This window comes from Salminus brasiliensis, chromosome 21 (genome assembly GCF_030463535.1).
Source record: "Salminus brasiliensis chromosome 21, fSalBra1.hap2, whole genome shotgun sequence".
NCBI classification, from domain to species: Eukaryota; Metazoa; Chordata; class Actinopteri; order Characiformes; family Bryconidae; genus Salminus; species Salminus brasiliensis.
In genome coordinates this window covers 26,889,673-26,916,404 of record NC_132898.1, presented here as the reverse complement: position 1 = coordinate 26,916,404, position 26,732 = coordinate 26,889,673, and the positions used below count along the sequence as shown (strand labels likewise).

The following is a 26,732-nucleotide window of genomic DNA, read 5'->3' as shown; positions in this document are numbered from 1 at the left end:
TCCCTTCAGTCTCCACTTCACTGTGTCTCTCTCCCACTGTCTCTCCTTCTCTCTGCCTTCTGTCATTCTCTCTCTCTCTGTCTTTTTCCCTTTACAGTTTCTCCTCTCTCTCTCCTCTCTCTCCATGTCTCTCTCCCTTCTCACAGTCTCTCTCCCCCCTCACTCAATCTCCATTTCCCTCCCTCCACACTATTTCCCAATTCTCACTTTCCCTCTCGCTATTTGTCTCTCTCTCTCTCTCTCTTTCCATGTCTCTCTCCCTTCTCACAGTCTCTCTCCCCCTCATCTCTCTCTCCCCCCTCACTCAATCTCCATTTCCCTCCCTCCACACTATTCCCAATTCTCACTTTCCCTCTCGCTATTTGTCTCTCTCTCTCTCTCTTCGCTTACTCAGTCTCTCTCTCCCTTCTCGCTCGCTGTCTCTCTCCTTCTCTCTGCATCTCTCTCTCTCTCCCCCTTCTCTCCCTTAGTCTCTCTCCCCCCTTCTTACTGTCAGTCTCTCTCTCTGTCTGTCTGTCTGTCTGTCTGTCCCTCTTCCCTTCTCGCTCAGAGTCTCTCTCTCTCTCAGTCTCTGTCTGTGTCTCTTTCCCCCCCTTTTCTGTCTGTGTCCCTCTCTCAGTCTCTCTCCCCCTTCTCTCTCGCTCTCTCTGTGTCTTTCTCTCTCCCCCTTCTTTCTCTGTGTGTGTCTCTCGGTCCCTCTTTCCCCTTCTCTCTCTCTTAGTCTCTCTCTCCCCTTCTCTCTCTGTGTGTCTCTCTCTCTCCCCCTTCTTTCTTTGTGTGTCTCTCTCAGGCTCTCTCTCCCCCTTCTCTGGTCTCTCTCTCCCTCTCAGTCCCTCTACCCCTTCTCACTCTCTCGGTCCCTCTGTCCCCCTTCTCTCTCTCGGTCCCTCTGTCCCCCTTCTCTCTCTGTGTCTCTCTCTCTGTGTCTTTCTGTCCCCCTTCTCTCTCTCTGTGTCTCTCTCAGTCTCTCTCTCCCCCTTCTCTCTCTCTGTGTCTCTCTCAGTCTCTCTCTCCCCTTCTCTCTTTGTGTCTCTCTGCCAGTTCTCTCTCTCCCCCTTCTCCCTCAGTGCACCTCTCCCCCCATCATCTCTTCTTTCACTGTAAGTGTCTGATGTGTGTCGGCAAGGAATGGAAGAATGAAGGTAAGACAGATGTCAGCTCAGAGCAGCTGTGTGAGGAGGAAAGCAAACGAGGGGGGCCGGCCAATATGGGCAGTGCGATACAAACACACACACACACACACACACACACACACACCACACACACACACAGGATGAGGACGAACACAAGGTGAGCACAGAAAAAGACGGAGGCAGGACCCATGGGAAGATCCGTTTGCCCCGTCCTCCCGACTCCCGCTCTTAAAGTGAGAGTTTGGTGAAAAATCCAACCCTGCTTTTGTTGGGGTAATGGTCTCTACTGTCCAGGGAAGAAGACTTTCTGCTAGACTTTTGAGCTTTGTTGTGAGGATTTGATTGTATTCCTCGACAAGAGCAGCGTTTCTGCGGTCAGGATGTTTAATCCCAACGCCCTAACCTATCCGAAATGTACCGGATGGAGCACCAACCACCATCATCATCATCATCATCATCATCATCCTCTTTATACCCCTCATGCCCACGTCTGGCATTAGAAATGGACTAGACAAGCTGTGTAAAGCAATCTCAGCAATGGGTAACAACTTAAATGAGGAGGTTTGTCCACAAACATATGGCCATGTAGTGTTTGACTTATTACAGTTTAGCACCGCCCACTCATGTTACATATACAAAAATGTGCCGCTCCGTTTCAGACTTGCATGATGACCAACATCGGCCAGCCAATCAGAACAGAGCTCATTTACATATCTTAAAGGCACGGTGATGGCCTGTTTAGTTCTAGTTAGGCTCGGAAACACTCTGAATAAACACCCTAAAAACGTCCCACTCCAAGAGTAGCGGAGATCACACACACACACACGCAATTATACCTATGAGCATGAGATGAGACCAGGCGGGGGTGGGAGGGGGTCTCTATGGGGTGTCTGAGGGGGTAGGGTAGATGGCACAGAGCTTGTTCTGCATCTGAGTGAGTATCTGGAGGCTGGAGGAAATATTAAACACAGCCCACCTGGAGATACAGGTCAGAAACTCTCTCTGTACTCTGGGTGGAATGGAATTTGTCTCGTAAGTGTGTGTGTGTGTGTGGAGGCCTCAGAACAGCATGAGCCTCGTCAGGCACAGCAGAAACTAATCAGAGTGTTAAATGAGAGGAGACTATGATAAAGAGAGAGAGAGAGAGAGAGAGAGAGAGAGAGAGAGAGAGAGAGAGTGTGTGTGTGTGTGTGTGTGTGTGGAGGACACATTTTAATGGTCCAGCCCATCTGGCAATGACCAACATGTAGAGGAGGGACACACGGTCTCCCAGGCAACAGACAGACAAAGTTTTGGACACCCCAATAAACTGACCCCCCGTTCACACCTGCTCACTTCACATGTCTTGAGGATCAGGATTAGATCTGCATCAGTCTAAGCCACATAGAACTGTGAGTGTAAACACACCCAATACGCATTTAAACCAGATACAAATCTGATCTCACACACCACTCCAGGAGGTGATCCGAGACCCTGTATACACCTGCCCTCTCTTCCTGTGACTAATATCTGCATTGTGTCCTGAAGAGATTTTCCCTACATCCTTTCCACTGGGTAGTTAAACGAGTCTCTGGTTAGTCAGACTGAAATCCGATCACCGTGTGGGACGGAATATGCAAATCTGCTTGTTGGTGGCAATAATTACTGGTTCTTGGGTTGTACCGGGAGGGATTTTGGTGGTGGGATGTGTCTTGGAGAGACAGATGTGTTTACACTGCTCAGATCAGACCACCTCCTGAAGTGGTTTGAGAGATCGGATTTGTATCTCTGAAATGAGTCTTGCACTTTTATGTGGTTCAGCCTGATCCAGTTTTAATCCTGATACTCAAAGATGGATAAGCAGGAGTGAGCAGGTGTAAAGAGGGCGTCAGATCACCTCCTGATGTTGTTTCGGTGATCGGATTTGCATCTGGTTTAAATAAGTCTTGGATGTGTTTAATCTTGATCCTATAATCCTATAATCCTGATACTCAAAACAAATGAAGTGACTGAGTGTAAACAGGGTGACAGACCACCTCCTGAAGTGGTACAAGAGATCGGATTTGTACCCATTTTAAATGCATTTAGGGTGCGTCCACACTTGCAGTTTCTTGTGGATGCATGAAGTGACCAGGTGTAAACAGGGTCCGATGCGTATGTGAGCCTCGTTGCAGCAGCGTAAACATATCCGTCTGATACTGAAGGACGCATGAAGTGACCAGGTGTAAACAGGGTCCGATGCGTACGTGAGCCTCGTTACAGCAGCGTAACCATATCCGTCTGATACTCAAGGACGCAGGAAGTGAGCAGGTGTAAACAGGGTCCGATGCGTATGTGAGCCTCGTTGCAGCAGCGTAACCATATCCGTCTGATACTCAAGGACGCAGGAAGTGAGCAGGTGTAAACAGGGTCCGATGCGTATGTGAGCCTCGTTACAGCAGCGTAAACATATCCGTCTGATACTCAAGGACGCAGGAAGTGAGCAGGTGTAAACAGGGTCCGATGCGTATGTGAGCCTCGTTACAGCAGCGTAAACATATCCGTCTGATACTTAAGGACGCAGGAAGTGAGCAGGTGTAAACTGTGTGTAGACATGCTTTTGGTGATCGGATTTGTATCTGATTTAAAAATGAGTCATGGGTGCGTCTACACTTGCAGTTTCTTGTGGCTCGGCCTAATCCAGATATAGTCCTGATTCTCAAAACAAATAAAGCGACCAGGTGTAAACAAGGTGTCCGACCACCTCATGAAGCGGCGCGAGAGATCGGATTTCGGATGCATCTTAAGTGCGTTTACACTTGTGGTTTCTTGTGGCTCGTCCTAATCCAGATATAGTCCTGATACCCAAGACGTATAAAGTTGACCGGGCGTAAACAGGGTCTGATACGCACTTGAGCCTCGTTACAAGACACATTCGACAACCAATCGGATTTCAGTCTGACTAACCGGAGGCGCATTTGACCACCCATGCACACCCCACTGTGTGTATATGAGTGTGTGTATGTATGAGTGAGTGAGTGAATGTGTGTGTGTGTGTGTGTGTAAGAGAGTGTGTATCACGCAGGCCTTGCCCTGTGTGTGCGCGCGCGACAGCGCACGAGACTGTCAGTCTCTTTCATCGTCATAACTGAACCCCCCACCCCACCATGCAATGCTCTGAAGGCCATCGTCATGGAAACAAGGTGCAAAAGTGCTCCGCCCTTCCCTAAAAATAAGAAAGGGGGGGGGGGGTGCACCTAGTCATCGTTATGGCAACCATTTCCCCCATAATATTCACCAGCATCATAATCCATATATCCACCAACAACAATAACAGCAGCAGCAGCAACAACATTACAGGCCTCTGGCTCTGCCGGGATTTGATCTGCGGATCTGCGGCGCATTTAGAAGTTCATTGCTTTTCCGAGAAAACAACGTCGTTCATTATTGCTTTGCGCTCGGTCAGCAAAATCCTTAATGCGAGGGGGCGCAGGGAGAGCGGCTAGCGTCTTTCCGTTCAGAGCATTAAATCAATGCCTTTTGTGTGAGCTGCCTATCGCCGCTGTTTATCCCAGACCTTTTTTTCCGGCCTTGTTGCTACACACTTAAAAGCAGAGATCTGGACTGATGATGTTCTGAGATGTTTGCAGATGCTGTTCGCTGGTTGTTGGTGAACATCTCAAGTTCAGGGATGCTTCTGTGGACTTGTGGGCAGAGTCAGATATAGCAAAGGTCACAACTTGCAGAAAAAAGGGCAAAATGGAGCACAATCGAACCAAGACTTGTGCGCTATATGGACAAAAGTATTGGGACACCTTCTTATTTATTGGTTTTCCTGTCTTTGTTGGAGCAACTGTTTCTACTGTCCAGGGAAGAAGGCTTTCTACTAGATTTTGGAGGAGAAAGCTTCACATTACTGTGAAGATGTGATTGCATTCAGCAACAAGAGCAGCAGCAGTGAGGTCAGGATGTTGGATGATCTCCACCCCCCCCCCCCTCCCCAACCTCACTAACGTGTACCATCATTCCAGAGAACACAGTTCTTCCACTCCACAGCTCAATGCTGGGGGGCTTTATGCCCTCCTAGCCCATTAGACCCCTCTAGTCTACTGGAAGTACTTCTCTACGGGGACCAGACAAGCTGTGTAGGTGCATTTGCATATCTGTGCCACAAATATTTGGACATATTGTGTAGATCACCGTTTCACAACTCTGGGACACCTCAATCACGCTGTCTATATACATTATACTTTTTCTCTTCTCTCGTTATCACTCATTTTTATCCACTCTTTTCTCTTCATTTAGTTTTCTCATTCTGTTTCTCTCGCGCTCTCGCAAAAACTTCCCTCTCTCTAAATTTCAACGTTTAGAATTTTTTTTCATTCTGCTCCTCTCTCAGATTCTCATTTCTGGTTTTGTTTCTCTCGCGCTTTTCCACTTTTTCCTTTTCACCCTCTCTCTCGCTCTCTCTCTCTTTCCACTCTTTTTCTTGTTGATCTCTAACTAACTTAATTAAACTCTAACTTAATTTCTCCTCTGCTTCTCTCGCGCGCTCTTACACTTTTTCCTCTTTCAAATCTTCTCACTTTTTTGTTTACTTTTCTCTTTAGTTTTTTTTTTTCACACTCGCGCTTCCTGAGACTCTTCGCTCTCTTTTTTTCCCAAACTTGCCTCGTCACCTCACCCCATCTCTCTCGCTCTCGCGCTCACCATGTACTCTCTTACTGGCTCATCCTTACCTTTCACCTTTATGTCTATCTTCTCACCAGGGACCAATTACTCCAACTTAGAGTCTGTAAGCAAAGCTCACAGAGCCACACAAACTTACACAGTTTGGGTACTGGGTCTGTCATTAAGACAATATCTACAGCCAACCAGGGATCTATACAATATGTCCAAATGTTTGTGGACACCCCTTCTATTGAATGCACTCAGCTACTTTAGGCTGCACACATTGTTGACACAGATCTGCAAATACACACGCACACACACAGCTTGCTTAGTCGCTCTAGAGAAGTACTTCCAATAGAATAGGACTCTCTGGAGCAGATGAATATCATGGACCTACTGGCACCATGCTGCCTAATGCCAGGTGTGGGCTAGAGTATTGAGCTGTGGAGAAGTGGAAGAACTGTGTTCTCTGGAATGATGGTTGGTGCTCCATCCAATACCTTTGGGATGAGTTGGGGAGTTGGGGATGATGAGGTGGGGTGGTGATCATCCAACATCCTGACCTCACTAACGCTGCTCTCATCACTAAATACAATCAAATCCTCACAGCAATGCTCCCCCAAAATCTAGTAGAAAGCCCTCTTCCCTGGACAGTAGTTACAGTTACTCCAACAAAAGCTGGATCAGCTCTTTTTTAATAACCTTTGATTTTGAAGACCCAAAAAATGAGCAGGTGTCCCAATACTTTTGTCCATATAGTGTATATTCACAGACACACGCACACGCACACACACACACAGTCTTTAAAGACGAAATTCTGGGATATTACATGTTGCCCATCAGAAATTCAGCATGCAGACACACACACACACACACACACACACACACACACACACTACTTAACTGCTTATTACTCCAGGCACAACAGAGGCATGCTACTACATTCAGTGTGTGTTATGTGCAATGGCATTTACAGCCAATCAGTGACGCCATCTCTGGAAACACATTTACACCAACCAAAACCTCTTGGGATAAAGAGAAGCACACACACACACACACACACACACACACACACACACACACACACACACACACACACACACATTGACCAATGATGAGCACCCTCAGATACTCCAACCATCCATCAACTCTGGATAGCAGAAGACTGAGGAGAGAAAAACAGCAGCAGCACAAAACACTAATAGTTAAAGCAAAACTGCTGGGTTTAACACCGCAAACACACACACACACACACACACACACACACACACACACACACACAGAGCAGCTAAGCTTGTTAGGACAGAGATCCTATAAAGAACACAAGCTGTGAGCCAATGCCGAATCTTCCTCCGTTTGATCGAGATCCGAGACTCATAACAGCTCCAGTCAATTAGCCAGCGCTCCCACAGAGAGCACACACGCACACACACACACACACACACACACACACACACACACACACACCCACCCACTTAGATGTGTTTCATGGGCTTTACTAAGACACACATGCTGAGCTGCCTTCTCTAGACATCTAAAGGAGCGTGTGTGTCTATAGGTATATAAATATATATATGGTATGCTGGTATATACCCCATGTGTTCAAATGTTTGTGGACGGCCCTTCTAATGAATGCATTCATGCACCCATTGCTGACATAGATAGGCTTGTCTACTCCCTGTGGAGAAGTAATGCCAATAGAATAGGACTCTCTGGAGCAGATAAGCATGAACCTTACAGGCACCATGCCTAACACTAGGCGCGGGCTGGAGGAGGTAAAAGGCCCCCCAGCATTGACCTGTGGAGCAGTGATCTCTGCAATGATGGTTGGTGCTCTGTACAGTACTTTTTAGGATGAGTTGGGTTAGGGTTAGGGTTAGGGAGTTGGGGGTGGTCATCCAACATCCTGACCTCACTAATGCAGCTCTTGTCATTTACTGCAAACAAACCCTCACAGCAATGGTCACAAATCTAGTAGAAAGCCTTCCCTGGACAGGAGAGAGTCAAAAAAGACACTAAGCATTTCTATTGGTCCATTTATCAATACATTTGCATACAGTGTGAACAGCAGCTGATACTTTTAAAGTAGGTGTAACACACACACACACACACACACACACACACACACACACACACACACACACACATAGGGGAAAAGGAAGGAACAAGCATCATGCTTTTACCAGTTACTGTCTTTCTCTGCGTGCGTGTGTGTGTGTGTGTGTGAGTGTGAGTGTGGTGTGCTTTGCTGACTGACACAGAGAGCTATAATTAAGGTTAAGGCAAGAGCAGAAAATAATTAGAACATGCTGGGCTGATCTGCCCACCAGGGGGTGTCTCGAGTCTGGCTCAGCCCAGCTGCTCTCAGGCACACACTGATCTGACATCCTCCTCAGATCCAACCAATGTATCTTCTGCCCAAAGACATTAGCCAATATTGGCTGAAACACTGCTGATAGTTTTATCAGCAGTGTTTCAGCCAATATTGGCTAATCGGAGAACCACTTTGGGCTCCATGAAGAACCTTCAAAAGCACCTTCTGATTAGTAAACTAGCTTCACATCAACTGAAGGTTCTCTAAGACTTTAAAAGGTTCTGCAACCTCACACACATCTCTCTTACTAACGTGTGTAATAAAGTGGTTCTTCTATGGAGTCACAGCATAGGGCTGCATGCATATGGAAATTATGGTGCGAGTCTCTGGGGTGTGAGTCCAAGTAGAGCCTTGAGTCTTTATGGTGCTAATTTGAGTCCAGTTTAGAGGTGCTAGGCTTAACTTTGAGTCGAGTCTGAAATCTTTAGGGTAAGAGTCTGAGTCGTATCTGGAGTTATTAGGGTGAAAGTCTGAGTCGAGTCTGAAATATTTAGGGTAAGAGCCTGAGTCGTATCTGGAGTTATTAGGGTGAAAGTCTGAGTCGAGTCTGAAATCTTTAGGGTAAGAGCCTGAGTCGTATCTGGAGTTATTAGGGTGAAAATCTGAGTCAAGTCTGAAATCTTTAGGGTAAGAGCCTGAGTCGTATCTGGAGTTATTAGGGTGAAAGTCTGAGTGGAGTCTGAAATCTTTAGGGTGAAAGTCTGAGCGGAGTATGAAATCTTTAGGGTCTGAGTTGAGTCTGACGTCTCGAGTGTGGAGTCAGAGTGCAGTCTTTAGGGTGAGAGTCAGAGCCCAGTTTAGAGATCTTTAGGGTGCAAGTTCAAGTCAAGCCAGAAGTGTTTAGGGATCCATATCAAGGGGAATGAGTTTTCGGGCTTTAAGGTGCAAGTCAGAGTCAAGCCTGGAGTTTTATAGGTGTGAATCGCACTGGAGTCTAAAGAGTTTTCCACGGATTTAGGGGATGAAGTTTGCACAGTGTTAGTCGGTGGGACATCAGCGACATTCCATAAACACAGACACCAACTGACACTGTTAAAGCTAAGCTGGGCTAACATTCAACAGACAGCAGTGTTTCACAGCAACAGTCCCTGCCCCTCACAATCGCTACAAAAGCTTTGAGGTCAACCTCCCTGGCCATTCAACAAATGTAGGCTTTACAAGAGGCCCATTTGCTTTGCAGAAACATCTAAGCATTCCTTCTCGAAGGCCCACAAAGGTATGCAGGAGTGACGCAAATTCCTCCGAGAGGAATTTTCTGTCAAATATTACTAATTGGAATATTCAGTAATATGAGGAAAGTTGCGTCCTCGCCGCTCGCTGAACTGCCGCTCTGCAAATTTCTGTGCTGGTTAAAAGCACTTGGCTTTAAACAACAGATAACAGGTTTTTCTATTCATCAAATAATATTAATAATCCATACATGCCAGGCTGGCCTGCGATGGCCCTGAAATCCGTCCAATTATAGAACTCACAATGCAAATTCAGGGAGCTTTTGAGACCCGTGCTGATGGCCTTGGCGTCAATTCAACGTTCTTTCAGAGCCGCTGGAGAAAGAGCACAAATCCCACCGCCGCTCAGTGGATACTGCCATTCAAGGTCTTAATGATGTGATTCACGCCAGTGCCCACACCTATGGACGACCAGAGCTTCCTGTAACTTGGCGATTTCCGCTCCCTCGCGGCTTTGAGTAGGCAGCAGCTTCTCAACAACAGTTAAAACCGGAACTTCTAACTAGGGCTAACCGTAGAGGACTAATTGAAGACCAGGTCTATTTCACCACTAGGTAGATCTAGACGTCCACTCACCTCTCTGGACCAGCATGGTGACCTCGCTGCCTTTGGGGCACTTGCTCAGCATGTCCACCACCTGGTTGTGGGTAAGATTCTGCACGTTCCTCTTGTTCACCTCAACGATGATGTCGCCCTCCCGCAGCCCTCGGCATCGCGGGTAATCCACGATCTGCTTGACCCGCTGGCCCCCTCCGGACGGGCTGTCCGCAATGGTGAAGCCAAAGCCCTTGTCGCCTTTCTCCATGTGCACGGTGATCAGCTCAGGCTGCGTGGCGATGGACGACGCCAGGGTCACCACGTCGCTCGGGTAACGCTCCTGGGAGCTGTTGGAGGCCACCTCGTCGGACGGGCTGCGGGGTCGCGGGGGGTCGCCAGAGCCGTTCAAGCTGCCTCCGCCCCCCGCCGACTGGCTGCCGTGGCTGGACGGCGAGTCGTAGCTCTCCTGGCCGTTGACTATAATGGGCTCCTTATCTACGATGGCCACGGACGTCACCAGGCTGGTGTTGGGGTCGTCGGGGTCGAAGGGCAGCGGGTAGCCCCGGCACAGCTCCAGGTCCACCATGGAGCCAATGGGGATAGACTGGAAGATCTTGACCACCTGGGCGTGTGTGTAGCCCAGCACGCAGGTGTCGTTCACGCTGACGATGACGTCGCCTGAAGGAGGGATAGAGGTGGAGGTCCATCACAGTCATACGGACAGTACACTGAAGGTTCTCCTTATATTATCATGCAAAATGCGAGCTGCATGAATTTACACTATTTGTCCAAAAGTTTGTAGACGCTCAGCTGCTTTATTGTGCATTCATTGCTGACACTTGAGCTTTTATAAAACTGAGCCCCAGCACTGGCCTGTGGAGCAGTGAAACTGCATTCTGTGGAGTGATGAATGATCTCCACGCTCCATGTACCTTAGGGATGAGTTGGAGAGCCAGAACTAAAATCACCCAACATCAACTGGCCTATTTGACCTCACTAAGGCTCTTGTGGCTGAATTCAACCAAACTATCACAGCAAAAATGTGTGCGCAATATGTAGTGTAAGCCTTCTCAGAAGAATAGAGGCAGTCACTGCAGCAAAGGGGACAAACTCCCTCTTAAATGGTCTGCAGCAGGTGTCTACAAACCTTTGGACAGTTTGCTACGACAGGAGGAACCAACCAACTGTTCTTCTTACCGGTCTCCATCTTGCCGTCCAAGGCCGCCGGGCCGTCCAGCACCAGGCTTTTGATCTGGAGGAACTCGTCCGGCTCGTCTCCGCCCACCACGGTGAAGCCGAACCCGCGGCGACTCTTCTTCAGCTTGGTGTTGATGAAGGTGCCCTTCAGTTCCGCTGGGTTCCGCGTGAAGAACGGCTTTCCGCCTGCAGAAAACGACAAGCAACCAATGCAGCTAAACGGCGACGTGCAGAACTGACTGCGTCCGAGTCTCTCTCTCATGTGACGTGCGGCATGTTGGCACATTGATTTCCAAGAAATTTGACAAGACCAGCAATAACAGTCATATTTTTATGGGGAGTGGTTTAAACAGAAAAACAGACGACCCAAATATTTCTCATACATACCGCCTACAAACATTCCCTCCATTATCAGCTGAGCAAAGTCATTATCTGCACTAAATTATTCAAATCGCTCTGAATTATTCATTGATAAATTGGACTGAACACTGTGTAATGTCAAAAGAGAACACATTTGTAAAAACGCAATTATTATCCAAATTACACACAGCGCGGGAAAATGAGTGACGTTAGCTTCCAGACGGCCGATACTTCACTGTCTGGACGCGGCTGGTGGTTCTTGTTTTAAAGGACTGAGGTTTAAGGCTGCTTTAAAAGGTTATGTTTTAGATGGGGGGCTGATCGTAGATCCTAGGACAGGCAACTTCAAATAATGTGATCTGTTCATCATAATCTGCTATGAGTGAAATATCACTGAATATGAGATAGAGAGAGGGAGAGAGAGAGAGCACTAGAAAGAGAAGGATCTACACAGACATAGGAAGAACGACCAGTCTCTCATTAATGCAGTCACTAGCACTCTCTCATGTATTACACATTACACAAGAGATGGAGTGAAGCTGTGTGTGTTAAGCATATGCTTAGGCTGTGATTAGAGACACTGAGAACAGGCCACTCGCTGAAAGGGCTGAAATACCTCATTACAATATGCTGCTGCTGGTGTGATCGAGACCTCACACCTTATTGTTAAGAGTGTGTGTGTGTGTGAGAAATATATTCAAGATGACAAGGCTACTGGTTTAGCTATGTGGAGTAAGTTCACTGAATGCTGATTGGTGGGATATAAGCTTCCATGGGTTAGCTGGCAGCTTAAGTGTGTGTGTGTGTGTGTGTGTGTGTGTGTGTGTGTGTGTGTGTGTGTGTAAAAGTATGAGGAGGGATTACATACGTTTTGCTGCTATCTGAGGCAGTGGAGCGGCGGAGCCCGGCTCTCTGTACGTCTCCTGGTGGTTGGCAGCGTAGCTGGCTAGTGGCGCTCCTGACGGGTGCTCTTCTATCCATTCTGAAAGAGAGGTTGGGGATGGGAGGGGGGGACATGTCTTAATGGTGTGTGTTTACACTCAAATCCATCCAACAGCACAACGGCTGGAGTCAGAGCCGAGGCGGCCACCACTACTGACCAAGACCGACCCCGGCCTACAGAGCTTGGAGGACACATCTCCTGTTTTGTGACCTCAGCTGCCCACGGGTCGATAGCGGGATAATGTTTTTTAACAGATGTCCAGCTGAACGGAGAGACGGGGTGGAAAACAGGGTAATGAAGAAGGCGCCGTTTAGCTGAGCAGGCTGGAAACAGGGCCTGAGCAGAACGTCCCATGAGGGGCAACCTGCATTTAAAGTGGGCCTCGGCAGGACACATTAAATATGGAATAGGGCAGAAATGACTCTCCATGCAACTGAGCTCTTATAGCAGTACTGGAATTCAGATGCCGCTAATAAAAGGACAGTTTACTAGTAAAGCTTTCGGATCTGTGAAACATGATCCTAAACTGAACATCCAACGCAAATCAAGGCTATGATCTAGGAAATGCTCTGATCTAGGATCAGCTCTTTCCAGCCTCAGTCTTACCTCAATACTATTTATCAATCCAATTCTTTATCATTAATTATGTGTAATCAACTATTAAGACTTTTAAAACTTCATTGCTTTAGGCACAAAAATGGGGTGTGGTTAACAAATACGCAGTTCCTATGGCCATCACAGGCTCCAACGACTCAGAGTTTCAATTCTTCGCAAACATGTTGCACAAATCAAAGCATCAGAACAACAAAAACAGCCCTGAATAAATAAACACTAATAACAATTACTAGTTTTGTCGTTATATTAGCATATAGCAGTAAAATTAGAAGCAGCAGTAACGGCACTAGTAGCCACAGATGTAGTACTACTAGTAGAGGCAGCTGAGCAGGAGTAGTTAGTAGTAGTAGTAGCAGCAGTAGCAGTGGTAGAAGTGTTTACAGTAACCATTTAAAATCAGAGATATGTACTGAGCACTCCATCGTAATGACTTGACCAATCAGAGCTATGTAATAAAGAAGGAAAAGCTGAGCTGCTGGTCAGGAACAAACTCGCACCTGGCTCACCTTCAGCGGGCTGGGACTGCTCCAACTGCTTCTTCCTCTTAGCCTCCAGAATGGGGTTCTCATACTGCGTCTTTCTGTTAATGTGACTGAGAGGGAGAGAGAGACAGGGAGTGTGAGGGAGAGACAGTGTATTGTGCATGGAGACAGTAATAAATAGGAAGCTTATTCGTGCATTAGTAAGACCCTAGCATCAGTGGTCTGGGAGCTGGGATCAGCTCCTCCTCCGATCCTCACGCTTCTTAAACATTAAGGACCAACAATGGTTCATTTCACTGGTCTGACAGGAAACGGCACCATGTACCGATATACTGACAACAGAGCGGCAGAGAAACGGCTGAGTCAATGATGAGGTGGGAAACATCCAGAAAACTCCCCAAAAAGAGACAAAAACGAGGGGGAGGGGACAGGACCCCCTCTGCCTGGGAGATATCGCTTTGAACAACATCAAAAACACATGAATGCATTCATGTTCGCGCATAGAGCACCCGAGGGTCCCCGGCAGGCAGAGAGAGGGTGAGAGAGAGAGAGGGTGAGAGAGAGAGAGGGATGTGAAACATGATAAAGGCATCAACAGAGGGATCGACCCCACTCCGCACGACTCTGAACACACTGGGCATGTGCTGGGGGTTTTACTGTGTGGTAAATCTTCCCCCTCAGTCTAAATATAAACCAGCCGAGACGCGCCTGGTGTCTGAAGTTGAGCCTCTGTAGGTTCCTCTGAGCTACGAGGCTAATGTAGCTAACAGCCTCTATGAGAATGTGAGCAAGTTCAATTGGGACGCACTCCCCCTTGGATTGGTTAGCTTTCTAATCAGCTAACCACGCCCACTTTTCCCAACAGAACACACGTTAAAATTTATGATTCATTTCTGACTGAAAGTTTGTAGTTCAGTTTTATTATTTTTTTAAAAACATGGTAGCCGTGGTGTTTTGTCTTCATTTCGTGTTGTTGTTGTTCATGTAGGATTTAGCTTGTACAGTACAGGTATCAGGTTAGCTGGCCTAAATGTGATCCTAGCTAGTGGGCGGGACTAAAGTACAAATGAAAAGTACAATTTACTAAAACATCCCAAAGATGACCATTTTATTTACTTTATTATTTTACTTTTCAATTTTAGCCTTAAAGTTAATCTTGTTTGCCTTTGGCATTAGCTGGTTTTATTTATTTGTGCGTTTATTTACAAATAATAAAACAAATAAATAACTAAAAATGTTATTTAACGTAAAGTTATTTAGTCATTTAATAATAATAATAATAATAATAATAATAATAATAATAAAAGGGGCAGTGCTGGCTCAGCGGTTAGAGCGCCGGGATATCGATAACAAGGTTGTGGGTTCAATTCCCGGGCTCGGCAAGCTGCCACTGTTGAGCCCTTAAGCAAGATCTTTTACCCTCTCTGCTGGAGTTGGCTGCCCACCGCTCTGGGTGTGTGTGTACTCACCGCCCCTAGTTCACTAGTGTGTGTGTTCACTACCACAGATGGGCTAAATGCGGAGGACACGCAAACAAATACGTGCACCTTTTTTACCTTTATTACTAGTACAATCAATTTATGTATTTAATTATTTCTATATTATTATTATTAGTAGTAGTTCTAAATAATTTAGTTTTGTGCATTTAGGTTTGTTAGTTTGCTCTTTTTATTTATATTTATATAAGAATTTAATGACATTTACTTTTTTAGTCCCTGGAAATGATGCACTTACCATTACACAAATATTCTGCACTTCTGGAGTACTGGAGAGTTTTGGATATACTTTATTATAACAGGCCTTTAAAATGACAAATGGATCTTTATTTAATAGTTTGCTAAAATTTTAATATTTTACTAATATTTTACATTTTACTATTAATGTCTACGTAGCAATTCTATAATTATGAATGTTAAATTATTAACAAGCAGGAAATACTATGTTGTGGTTTATCAGGACTTGCTATGGTCAATTCCAGAATTCCTGTTATCAACTGATATTATTCCGATATCATCTTGCAATCCTAGTAATGAGCAAAATACGACATGTGTGCCTGAAACTGGGTGGAGGTGTCCAGTAGTCTCTTACACACGGTCGTCTATAAACACAGAGAGGAGTCAAGGTTTCTAGCTGGATGCTAATGCTGCTGTATCTGCTGATGTATTTGTGCTAAGTAAGGAGGCAGTCTTCACACACTGAACACGTCCGGGCTGCTCGAACGCATTTGGTCTGAGAGGAAAACGGTGACTGTGATTTTTCACCAAAATATAAAAAAGGGAAAGAAATGTGAACTAATGAAAACAGAGGTGCACTGTGGGTAAAAGGCTGGAGTTGTTTCATCACTTACTCGACGTAATAAACCCCGTACACTGGATCGTCAATCTTTTCCCAGCCCGCGGGCAACTCTGCGAAGGAGAAGAACAAAAAGAGAAGAGGAAATGAACTCCGCCGCTGCCGCCAAATTAACACTATTCTTCTTTCCCTGCTCAGCTTCACTCTTTTACGTTTCACACAGGCAATAAAACAATCAAGACCAAGCTTTCATTTCAGTATCAGGAGAGGAACTGTGGTTATCAGGTGACCCAGTGGTGGTGTAACCATTTGTAAGACGCTCTGTAAATGGAAATCTGCAGTGTAAAATATCTGCCTATCCCCGTCCCAAACCAATAAACGCATCTGCACATCGCTGGAGGTGCTGCGTGCTAATTGAGAGATCTAACGGTCCTCCAGAGAGAGCAGTATTTAATACAGCAGTGCTAACTGCTAATAGTTCACTCTTCAGCACATCTTTAGCTTTAAAGAACAGGCAAAGGCAGAACATTGAAAACAATGAATGAATGTGAACAGCGGCCAATTAGTGGTGCTAGGTTCAAATTTGTTGAGCAAGTTCATGGGTGAGTGGCTGGGTGAGCGAGTGGCTGGGTTACTGGCTGGGTGAGCGGCTGGGTGAGCGAGTGGCTGGGTTACTGGCTGGGTGAGCGAGTGGCTGGGTGAGCGAGTGGCTGGGTGAGCGAGTGGCTGGGTTACTGGCTGGGTGAGCGGGTGGCTGGGTTACTGGCTGGGTGAGCGGGTGGCTGGGTTACTGGCTGGGTGAGCGGGTGGCTGGGTTACTGGCTGGGTGAGCGGGTGGCTGGGTTACTGGCTGGGTGAGTGGCTGAGTTACTGGCTGGGTGAGCGGGTGGCTGGGTTACTGGCTGGGTAAGTAAATGCCTGAGTGGCTGAGGGACCAGCTAGGTTACTGGCTGGTTGAGTAAATACCTGAGTGGCTGGGTGAGCAAATGGTTGGGTGGCTGGGTTACTGGCGGGTAAGCAAATGCCAGAGTGCTTGGGGGAGTAAATTCCTGACTGGCTGTGTGAGTAAATGCCCGAGTGGCTGGGTTACTGGCTGGGAGAGTGGCTCGGTAAGTAAATGCCTGAGTGGCTGAGTGACCGGCTAGGTTACTGGCTGGCTGAGTAAATACCTGAGTGGCTGGGTATGTGGCTGGGTGAGCAAATGCCCGAGTGACTGGGTTACTGGCGGGTAAGCAAATTCTTGGGTGGCTGGGTTACTGGCTGGGTAAGTAAATGCCTGACTGGCTGGGTGACTGGCTAGGTTACTGGCTGGGTGAGTAAATACCTGAGTGGCTGGGTAAGTAAATACCTGAGTGGCTGGGTGACTGGCTGGGTGAGCAAATGCTTAAGTGGCTGTGTGAGTAAATGCCTGAGTGGCTGGGCGGAAGGCTGGTATGAGGGAATTTGCATATATAAAAACATGGATGCAGAATATGGATTAAGCGCACATGGAATGCATTATATACATTATTAATTATAGAGCTAATTACATAATTATAGTGGACATAGCTAAGAATGACTGAGCTGACATGCAGGCTCAGAGTTCTTTGCTTAGAAAGCTGTAAAATGTGAAAAGCAGGGCTTCCACTCAAGGATCACTATTGAAAAAGTTTTCAGCTGCAGATGTAATAAACACAAGGGCCACCGTGATAAACCTGTACAAAGAACTGCACAAAACAGATGAGTGGGTGCTGGTACAAAAACGATGGTTTAATATCCGGCAGATATGAGCATGAGCACGACGCCGCTGTGACGAATGATGAATAGAAATGCAATTCCATGGAATTAGACGTGGGATTCACTGCATCTTCTCTACAACTTTTTCCACAGGTAAGCTTGCAGGAGGCCTGGGGCCAGCAGGTCTGCGTCATCACGCCTTTTGATGGAAACGGCTCCTTGATTGTGCTGCCTGCTAATTGGCCAGCGAACACAGGAGCATGTTTAGGAAAGTTCTTTGCGCAGTAGAAGAGTAGAGTGGTTATCTCTCGCTGGCAGAGTGATAACAAATTAGCCAGATTGGTGTTTTGGTCTAATTAATCCATAAATGTCAGTTGATGCTAATTGCTAATTGATGGATTGTCCTCAGAGGCCACCTGGCTGTGTTACTCCAGACCTTCCGTCTCACTAATACTCAATCATTTGTGATTTATTATTGTCCAGCACCTGGTGGCTTGGACACACCTACTTGGACAGAGTTTGTCCATAGTTAAAATTTTTCCACCTTTTAAAATAACATCAGACATCAAAGGGGGCGGGGCTACAAGGGTACAAAGGGGTCTGTTGGTTCCATGCCTTCACTTGACGTAAACTTGGAGGTTCCTTACTGGTTTAAAGGTTTAAACACTTTCTCACACCTTTCTTTTACAGCCTTGGTTCTTTAAGGAACCAAAAGTGGTTCTCATAAAGGATTCTTCAAGTAGTAACTTTATTTATAAGCACACATTTGCTTCTTGCAAGTAAATAAAATTAGCCACAATTCTTTTTTACTTCATACATCAGAAGTCATTTTCCTCCACTAAATATCCGACCCACTCAGGTGTCCGTGGAGGCCTAAGGTATCAGACTCTGGTCTACTTCCAAACCTCTCTGGCTGCTCCAAAGCTTCTCCAGAGAGGCATAAAGCCAAATATTTTAGCAGGCCGTGACCTTGCCCATCTACGTTCTGCTTCATGTGCTTTCCTGTAACGGTGGACGCCAGCAGTCTTTTAAAAAGGGGACAACACTTTACTGAAGTATGCATTCCCTGCCCTTCACTGCCCTCCCCTGTATTTCTGTCCAACAGTGAAATAGGTCCCAAGATGTAGCCCTGGAAAACCCCTGCCGTTCATGTTATACAGACGTCCTGCTCTAACTCTAACCCACTTCAACCCAGCCGGTGAGGTGGATCAGCTGTGGAGATCTGGAGCAGGGAAAACACCCAACTAACTCCAAAACTGAATCCCAGAAGGACCAAGAAGGACAGAAACAGAACTCTGTCAAGGCTACAGTTGGGTCAACTGTGTTAAGTTGGGTCGGACAGAAATTTGTTCAGGCTTGGGACTAAAATTTGTTGGGGTACTGTCAGGTTGGGGCACATTTTTGTCGGGCTACAGTTGGGTCGGAACCTAATTATATTAGGGAATAGTCAGTGTCTCAATTTTACTGGGATCCAGTCGGGTTAGGACGGAATGTTTTTAGGCTACAGTCAGATAAGGACAATTATTGTTGGGACATGGTCGAGTTGGGACAAAATTGAGTCGGATTTCAGTTGGGTTGGGACAGAATAGTTTTTGGCTACATTCGACTCAGGACAAAAATATGTCAGCCTACAGTCTGGGTGGAATTTTAGGTTGAGCTCAGTCAACTGGGCTACAATCTGTTTAGGACAGAATGATCAGATTCTCTCTTGGACGATTTGTTAATGCTATAGTTGGGTTTGGATTCCAAACTTGATGCTGTGGCTCCAGGTAAGTTCACGGTGGGGAATCACTGGTGTTGAGACTCTTTCGGCAAATCATCACTGAACTGCTTGAGGCTCATTCTTGTCTGACCTCAGGATGGGCTCTCTTTTATCCCTGTCACTGAGGAACCCTTCACATTTTGGCTCGAGCCCAATGATGTTCAATGGCATATGGTCAATGATTCCAATTTCTCCAATCAATATCTACTGACCTTGCTTCTCCAATCTGTCTGGGTAATGAAAAAAACAATCACTGGTCTCAGAGGCCGATACTAACTACGCAAAACCCATTTCCACCCAGGGGCTGGCCTTCAACTGTGGATGCGGTTCACAGAGCTGAAGGAGGAGAGGTCAGGGGTGGTCTGAGTTTCAAATATATGCATTCTGCTGGATTCACTGATATGAGAAAATATGTGGGTGTGTGCTCTGCGTCACCGCTTCTGGGATGCCTAGTCATATGGATGCATGCAGAAAACACCAACCACTGTAATTGCAGGAGAGTCGTATTACGAACCCTGCCTGGGTTGCAAGAACAACGATGAATATTTTATGTTTGACGGAGCAAACGACTGCACAGCAAAGCATGTTTTGAAATGATGTGACTTTTCATTTGGACCCTTTCTTGGATCATGTGCGCCACAGAGGGCAAACTGAAGGGAACCAAAGCAGAAAAGCGTCAGTGCTGGGGATTAAGGCAGGATTAAGACACGGAGACAGAGCTACTGCATGCAGACAATCGTCAATAAACCTGTCCTTACAGATACTGATCAGAAATCAATCAAATGTGTTTCTAGATTGGACTGTTTAGCAGACAACACAAGGCCTGAGTCTTGCAGTAGCTATGTAGAGTGAAGGACCAACGGGAAAGAGAAGATTCCCCAAAGACCAGTGGCCTACCTAGGTCATTGTCCAGTTCCTCGGTATGCACCCCTTCTTCTCGAGGCCAGGGAGGAGGCGGAGGAGGAGGACAGTACAATAAGAAAAGAAGGACAGAGGGGATCAGAATAAGACATGGTTAGTCATTAGTCAAAGCAAACAGTTTACAGATGCTCAACCGTGGAGTAGTGGACAGAAATATGGCTGGCATTTCATTCAACTAAGGTGGTGCCACACTGACCATCAGCCAATCAATGAGCTTTAACCATAGGCAAGACCTTTATATATATTTTACCTTTCTGTACAACAGCTTTTTATTAAAAAACCCAGGCAGAGCACTGCGAGCACCCACACTGGACACGGTCCGATCATCAGTTGCTGAAATAAAGCTTCGGCCATGCTTGGATCAGCTTTTAACCAATGTAAGATAAACGTACGTTGCATAATTTGGTAGGGATTCGGTAGGTTTCTTCAGTTCCAGTGGTAAGAACCAGCAAGGGAAGCTGCAGCAAGTCCTGATAGAGGCTTTAATTCAAATAAACGCTAATTAAATATTGCTTAATTTGGGAATTGCCAGAGCCAGCCAGATATTCTGCAAGCAGCTAAGCCTCCCGTGGGTTTACAACTGAGTAATAACCATTTAATGTCAGATAGCAGCCTACTAAATATGATGTTCAGAGAGATGTCTGAACTCTCCCATTGATAGCATCCTCTATATTATCACCATCATCATCATCATCATCATCATTTCAACCTTGATTTCAAAGTGGAGAATAGCCAAGCTCTCACATTCACCTTTGCACGTATTAGAATCTCTCAGGAACAGGGAGGGTGGGAATGTGAGAGGGCAAAGTCTTGGATAGGACCTAGTTCAATTCTTTAGTGCGAATCAGAAAACGAAGGTACCTTGATAAAACGGCGTAGTGCAGATAGAATGAAGTATGAAGAGCAGGGCTGTGGTTAGAGCAGAGATTTAAGATCGGTTTGCGCACACACAATGTGTGTGTGTTTGGGGGGGGGGGGGTCTTATTATGTTCATATAACTAAGCTCTGGTCTAGGATCAGTTTTTGTCTGGGAGGATTATTTGCACCATTAGCCTTGGAGCTTCAGTGCAAAACTAAAGAAGGGAACTTCACACACGTCCTGTCTGATCTGCTACAACTGGGGTAAAGAAACAAACAGGCGAGATTAGATTTTTACTAACACAGTATTAGCAAATCTAGCCTGACGCAGAGTGATGTCCTACAACACACACACATACACACACACCGACTTCTCCTCCAGAAGTTCCAGCAGTGCCACTGAACTGACAGAGCTTCTGGGAGAAGGCTTGAGCCTTTGGCATAAACCACGTAGCTGTGGATAATCTCATTCAACATGTGCTGAAGAGCTAAAGCCGGTCGAGAAGCCACACTCCGACTTACTTTATGAATACATAATCAGCGCAAGTGTGTGTGTGTAATTAAGATGAAGGGGCTGAGGAAGAAGAGGGCAGAATGAAAGATGTACAGTAGGCCTATTTGTGCTGGATGATGCGAGTAATCCAGTCCCTCCTTAATGCTTTGAAGTGTTTGTGTCAGACTCTCTGAGCAGGGCTGAGGATTTTACACCGGCATGGAAAAAATGCTATTACAGCTCAACAGAGCCACCTATAGACCAGCATGAGATTAGACCAGCAACATGTGTATGGGTGGAGTCTACAGGGAGTCACTTGAATACAAGTGCAAGAAAGACCAATATCATTCACTTCACTCCAAGTTTCAAACCTTTTCATGTCATATTTATATTTATAAATGTATATTTATGTGTAAATGTAATATATAAGATATTTAAATATCTATAATCCACACTAGCATTTAGAGGATCTCAGAAAAAAAAAATTTATGTATTATATATATATATTTTATATATACATTTATTTCTGTTTTTTTTTACCCGTTTTCTCCCTAAATTAGATCATTAATTACCCAACCAAGGGCGAGACCAACACACCGTCTGGAAGAAAGCACCGTACACACAGCTCTGACTGCACTAGAGGGATGTAGAGCGCGGGGAGAGCGCCATCAACCCACCCTAGAGAGAGCAAGGCCAATTGCTCTCTCTCGAGGCCCCAGCAAACAAGAAAATAAATGGAAAGAAAAGCTTTCCAAGTGACCCTACCATCATCGTCACATTCCTCCAGTGGCTTCTGGGGCTTGTCCAGGCACCGTGGGTCTATCCAGGACGTGGTCTTCGTATTGTGGCTAAGGATACAAAGCAGAGGTGTTCATTGTCGACAGAATAAAGAAAGCATATTAGGTAAAAAAAAAAAAAAGATACAAATAAGTAGCATCCGTTACTGTCGTAATAAGCAATTATAGTCAAGTCAGTGTTTAAGTGATGATTCATTTCTAACAACAATACTGAAGTACTCTATGGGCCACATGCACTAAAAGTATTGGGACGCCTGCTCATTCTTTTGTTTCTTCTGAAATCAAGCGTATTAAAGAATTGATCCTGCTTTTGCAGGAGTAACTGCCTCTACTGTACAGGGAAGAAGGCTTTCTATCAGATTTTCGAGCACTGCTGTGAGAATTTGATTGCATTCAGCAACCCAAAGCGTTAGTGACGACAGGATGTTGGATGATTACCACCTCACCTCATTCTCAATTCCTTAACTCATCCCAAAAGTATTGGACTGAGTACTAAGCATCATTCCCGAGAACACAGCAGTTCCACTGCTCCACAGCTCAATGCTGGGGGGCTTTATACCCCTCTAGCCCACGCCTGGCATTAGGCAGCATGGTGCCAATAGGGTTCATGTTAATCTGCTCCAGAGAGTCCAATTCTATTGGCATTACTCTCTTTTTCTACAGGGACTAGACAAGCTGTGTGTGAACAATGCTTGCAACCTAAAGTAGCTGAATGCACTGAATTACTGGAAGGGGTGTCCACAAACATTTGGACATGGTGTATTTAGTGCAATAGCATGCTAAAACACTATATTACACTAAATGAAACTGATCGCTACAGCTTTTCTCACTACTGAGCACCGTTTCTGTTCCAACAAGCCTGAGTAAAACGAAATGTCATGATACACATTATGTACCGCTAACACAGCGTCGCCTAATTACATTTTTGCTGCAGGTGAACACATTCGAGTGGGTTCATTAGAGGGAAATCTGCTTGCGTTTGCTTGGTTTGAAGTACTATAATCCTCAAAAGTAGGTGAAGTGTTTAAACAAAGGCAACACTCAGCATTAAAAACGGGCCTTTAGCACCTGAAGCTAGCGCGTCTCAATAAGCAGACATGCTCAGTGTAAGCAGTCACTGCAGACGAGATTCTAAGAGAATCTCATCGGAAACTAGTTTTTACATAAAGCATTGGACAGGTAGTGGTGTTATCCATTACACCACACAATCCACAGTATTCAAACAAAGGACTAAAATCAGGCCTTTTACATGTTTACATTGCACACTTCCTATTTACTTATATATATATATATATATATACACACATACATACATACACACACACACACACACACACACATATATATAATATATATATATATATATTATGTGTGTGTGTATGTATATATTATACATATATATACACACACACACACACACACACATACATACATATATATATATATATATATATATATATATATATATATATATATATTTATGATTGTCAGCCAATAGCGTGTGTATTATCATTTTAAGCCATATTTTAAGTATTCAAACAAAGGAAAGCCCTTAAACAAGTCCTTACAATCAGACCTTTAATAATCTACATACCAAGCTGGTTTTAAGTATATTTTTAATCATTTTAAACAAAGGAAATACATACATGTTTAAATTGCACACTTCCTAATGTCTTTTTTCTATAGAATATGTATATTTGGTGTGTAGTTGTGGCTATTTCTATGTATTTTTAGTTTGTTTCATTACTTTCATATATAATTTTACTTCCATTTTATTTTCTATTAATGTGATCGGACAGTCATTAAAGCCTTTCACGGTCAGTTCTACAGGGGGTGACTTTGTATGTGACAAATAACCTTCGATTTTATTAGTTTGAGATTTCCTTTTGTTCCTTATTACATTGGATACAAGTCAATATTATGTACTTATACTATACTAAAGTTTTCTGTGTATAAATATATATATATATTTTTTCTTGTATAATATGTATATTCATTGTTATTGTATTTATGTGATCTGCAGTCATTAAAGCACTTCATTACTAGTTGTAACATGAATGAGTGTGTAGGTGACACATTTCAACTGATTTGAATGGTTTTCTATTACAGTGGATACAAGTCAAAACACTGGACTACGTTTTAAGCTGGTCTAGGTACATTTTAAGTATTTAAACAAAGGAAAGCACTGAAACTGGGCCTTTAACATAATCTACATACCTGTTTACACACATTGCACACTTCCTAATTCTTTCTATATACTGTGTATATCTGGTGTATAGGTATTTAAATATTTTTGTTTTTGTTTGATTGATTACATTTATATATATATATATGTTTTATTTCTATTTCATTCTGTTTGAGATTTGAGATGGGACAGTCATTAAAGCCTTTCACTGCTGGCTGAAACATAGATACATTTGTATGTGAAAATAACCTTCATTTTGATTTGTTTGAGATTTCCTTTGTTCCTTATTACACTGGATACAAAACACTGTTCAGGCTGTTGTAAGTATTGAATATTTGGACAAAGGAAAGCACTGAAATCAGGCCTTTCGCATCATAATCCACATACATGTTTATTTTGCACACTTCATACGTCCTTTTTCTATATAGTGTGTATATTTATATCTATTCCATTTGAATGGTTTCGTATTACAGTGGATACAAGTCACAACACTGAACTAAGTTTTAAGCTGGTTTTAAGTGCATTTTAAGTATGTAATAGTATTTAAAAGGGAAGCACGGAAATCTGGCCTTTATATATAATCTAGTTTATATAATATACATAATCTACATACCTGTTTACATACATTGCACACTTCCTAATTTCATTTTTATTTCATTCATATTTCATTTTATTCTCTTTATGTGATCAGACAGTCATTAAAGCCTTTCACTGCTGTCTGCAACATAGAAAAGTTTGAATGTGAAAATTATTCTTCATTTTGTTTTGTTTAAAATTTCCTTTTGTTTCTTATTACACTGGATACAGTCCAATACATTGTACTTACACCAAGCTGTTTTAAAGTATTAAGTATTTGGACAAAGGAAAGCACTGAAATCAGGCCTTAACATCATAATCCAGTGCTACAGAGTTCCCCGAAAAGCCACATTCCATCACACTACAGTCAAAACAGCCTTAATGAAACCCATATAGCATGAAAGCCTTATAATCCAAGTGTAAGGAGCGAGATAAGGGTTCTCTTACTCTATAAAGTAGACCTCGCCGCTCTCCGTGTAAGCCATCTCCCAGTTCTCGGGCAGAGGGCCCAGCGGGTCCTCGTCCGAGGGGTGGCTGGGATGTGTGTGTGTGTTCTGCGTGCTCTCCGTGGTTGACGCCAAGGCGTTGTTGAGCCGGTGGGCCGGGGGGAAGGGTCGCACCGAGTGGTGCTCGTCTGGTTCACTTGAGTCTCCTGTAAACACACGCGTATACGCGCACACACACACACACACACACACTCGGGTCAGGCTGGTGTCTTCTGCTAAGAACAAGCTCTCTAGTCTCTCACATACACACACACAGACACACTCCCACTGCTGCTGCTGCTGATGGTTAAGCAGTTGTTCTGTGCTTAGCTTTCCTCTCTGGGGGGTAGAGGGGTGGGGTTGGGGTTGGGGGTGGGAGGGGTGGGGGGGGTCACTTAACACCCCCCTCTCTCTGACTTCCTGACCTATTCGCATTGATTAAAAGCCATTTACACTCATTCTCTATTCATCTCTCGCTCGTCCACACTTCCACAGACACCCCTACCTGGCTGTCTGCAGCCATCAGCTTCACAGGCGCATACAAACGACCCTGACGGCCTTTTTCAGACGATTAGCAAAGAGGTCAACAACACAGCTGACCGTCCCGCTACAGGTGAAATATACAAAACCCAGAATCAGCCAAAGTGCAGCACCTGAGCGAGAACGCTCCACTAACTCAGCTGTGCTGGGTTTCATACAGAGCATTGTATAAGGGGTCGAGCGAGCATCATACTCAACACTCCCTCTATCAGTTCAGACGATCCATTTCAGGAGAGAGAGACACTTAGAACCGAGAGGATCTGCAGGACCACAAAAAAGCTTCTATTTAATCCAGTTATGTTCCAATTACCCACACAGAGCTCTAGAACATAGAGCAGTAGTGCTGCACAGAACCTCATTTTTAAAAGGTTCTATACAGAACCATCTACACAAGGTTTGCTTGTATTTGAAGAACCATGCATCAGGCAAAGAACCTTTTAAGCATTCAAATGGTTCTTTAGTTTGTCACTTTAACACTAGCTTCACTAAAGAACCCTTGAAGAACCCCACAGCGGTTACGAGTCAAAGAACAGGTCTTCAGTACAGACTGGTTCCTTGCCTGGTTAAATGGTTCTTTTCTGTGAAGGAAACACTCTTGTATATGGTTC

At 44.9% G+C, this 26,732-nt stretch overlaps 1 protein-coding gene across 1 annotated transcript in view; it reads right to left on the bottom strand.

The window, feature by feature from the left end:
- magi1b (membrane associated guanylate kinase, WW and PDZ domain containing 1b) overlaps positions 1-26,732 on the bottom strand; it is a 180,362-nt gene that overhangs the window by 38,506 nt on the left and 115,124 nt on the right. The window contains 8 exon segments of the mRNA XM_072666558.1: positions 9,932-10,580; positions 11,100-11,285; positions 12,328-12,441; positions 13,524-13,609; positions 15,847-15,904; positions 20,167-20,202; positions 22,307-22,389; positions 25,547-25,751. Coding sequence (XP_072522659.1) covers positions 9,932-10,580; positions 11,100-11,285; positions 12,328-12,441; positions 13,524-13,609; positions 15,847-15,904; positions 20,167-20,202; positions 22,307-22,389; positions 25,547-25,751 — 1,417 coding nt within the window.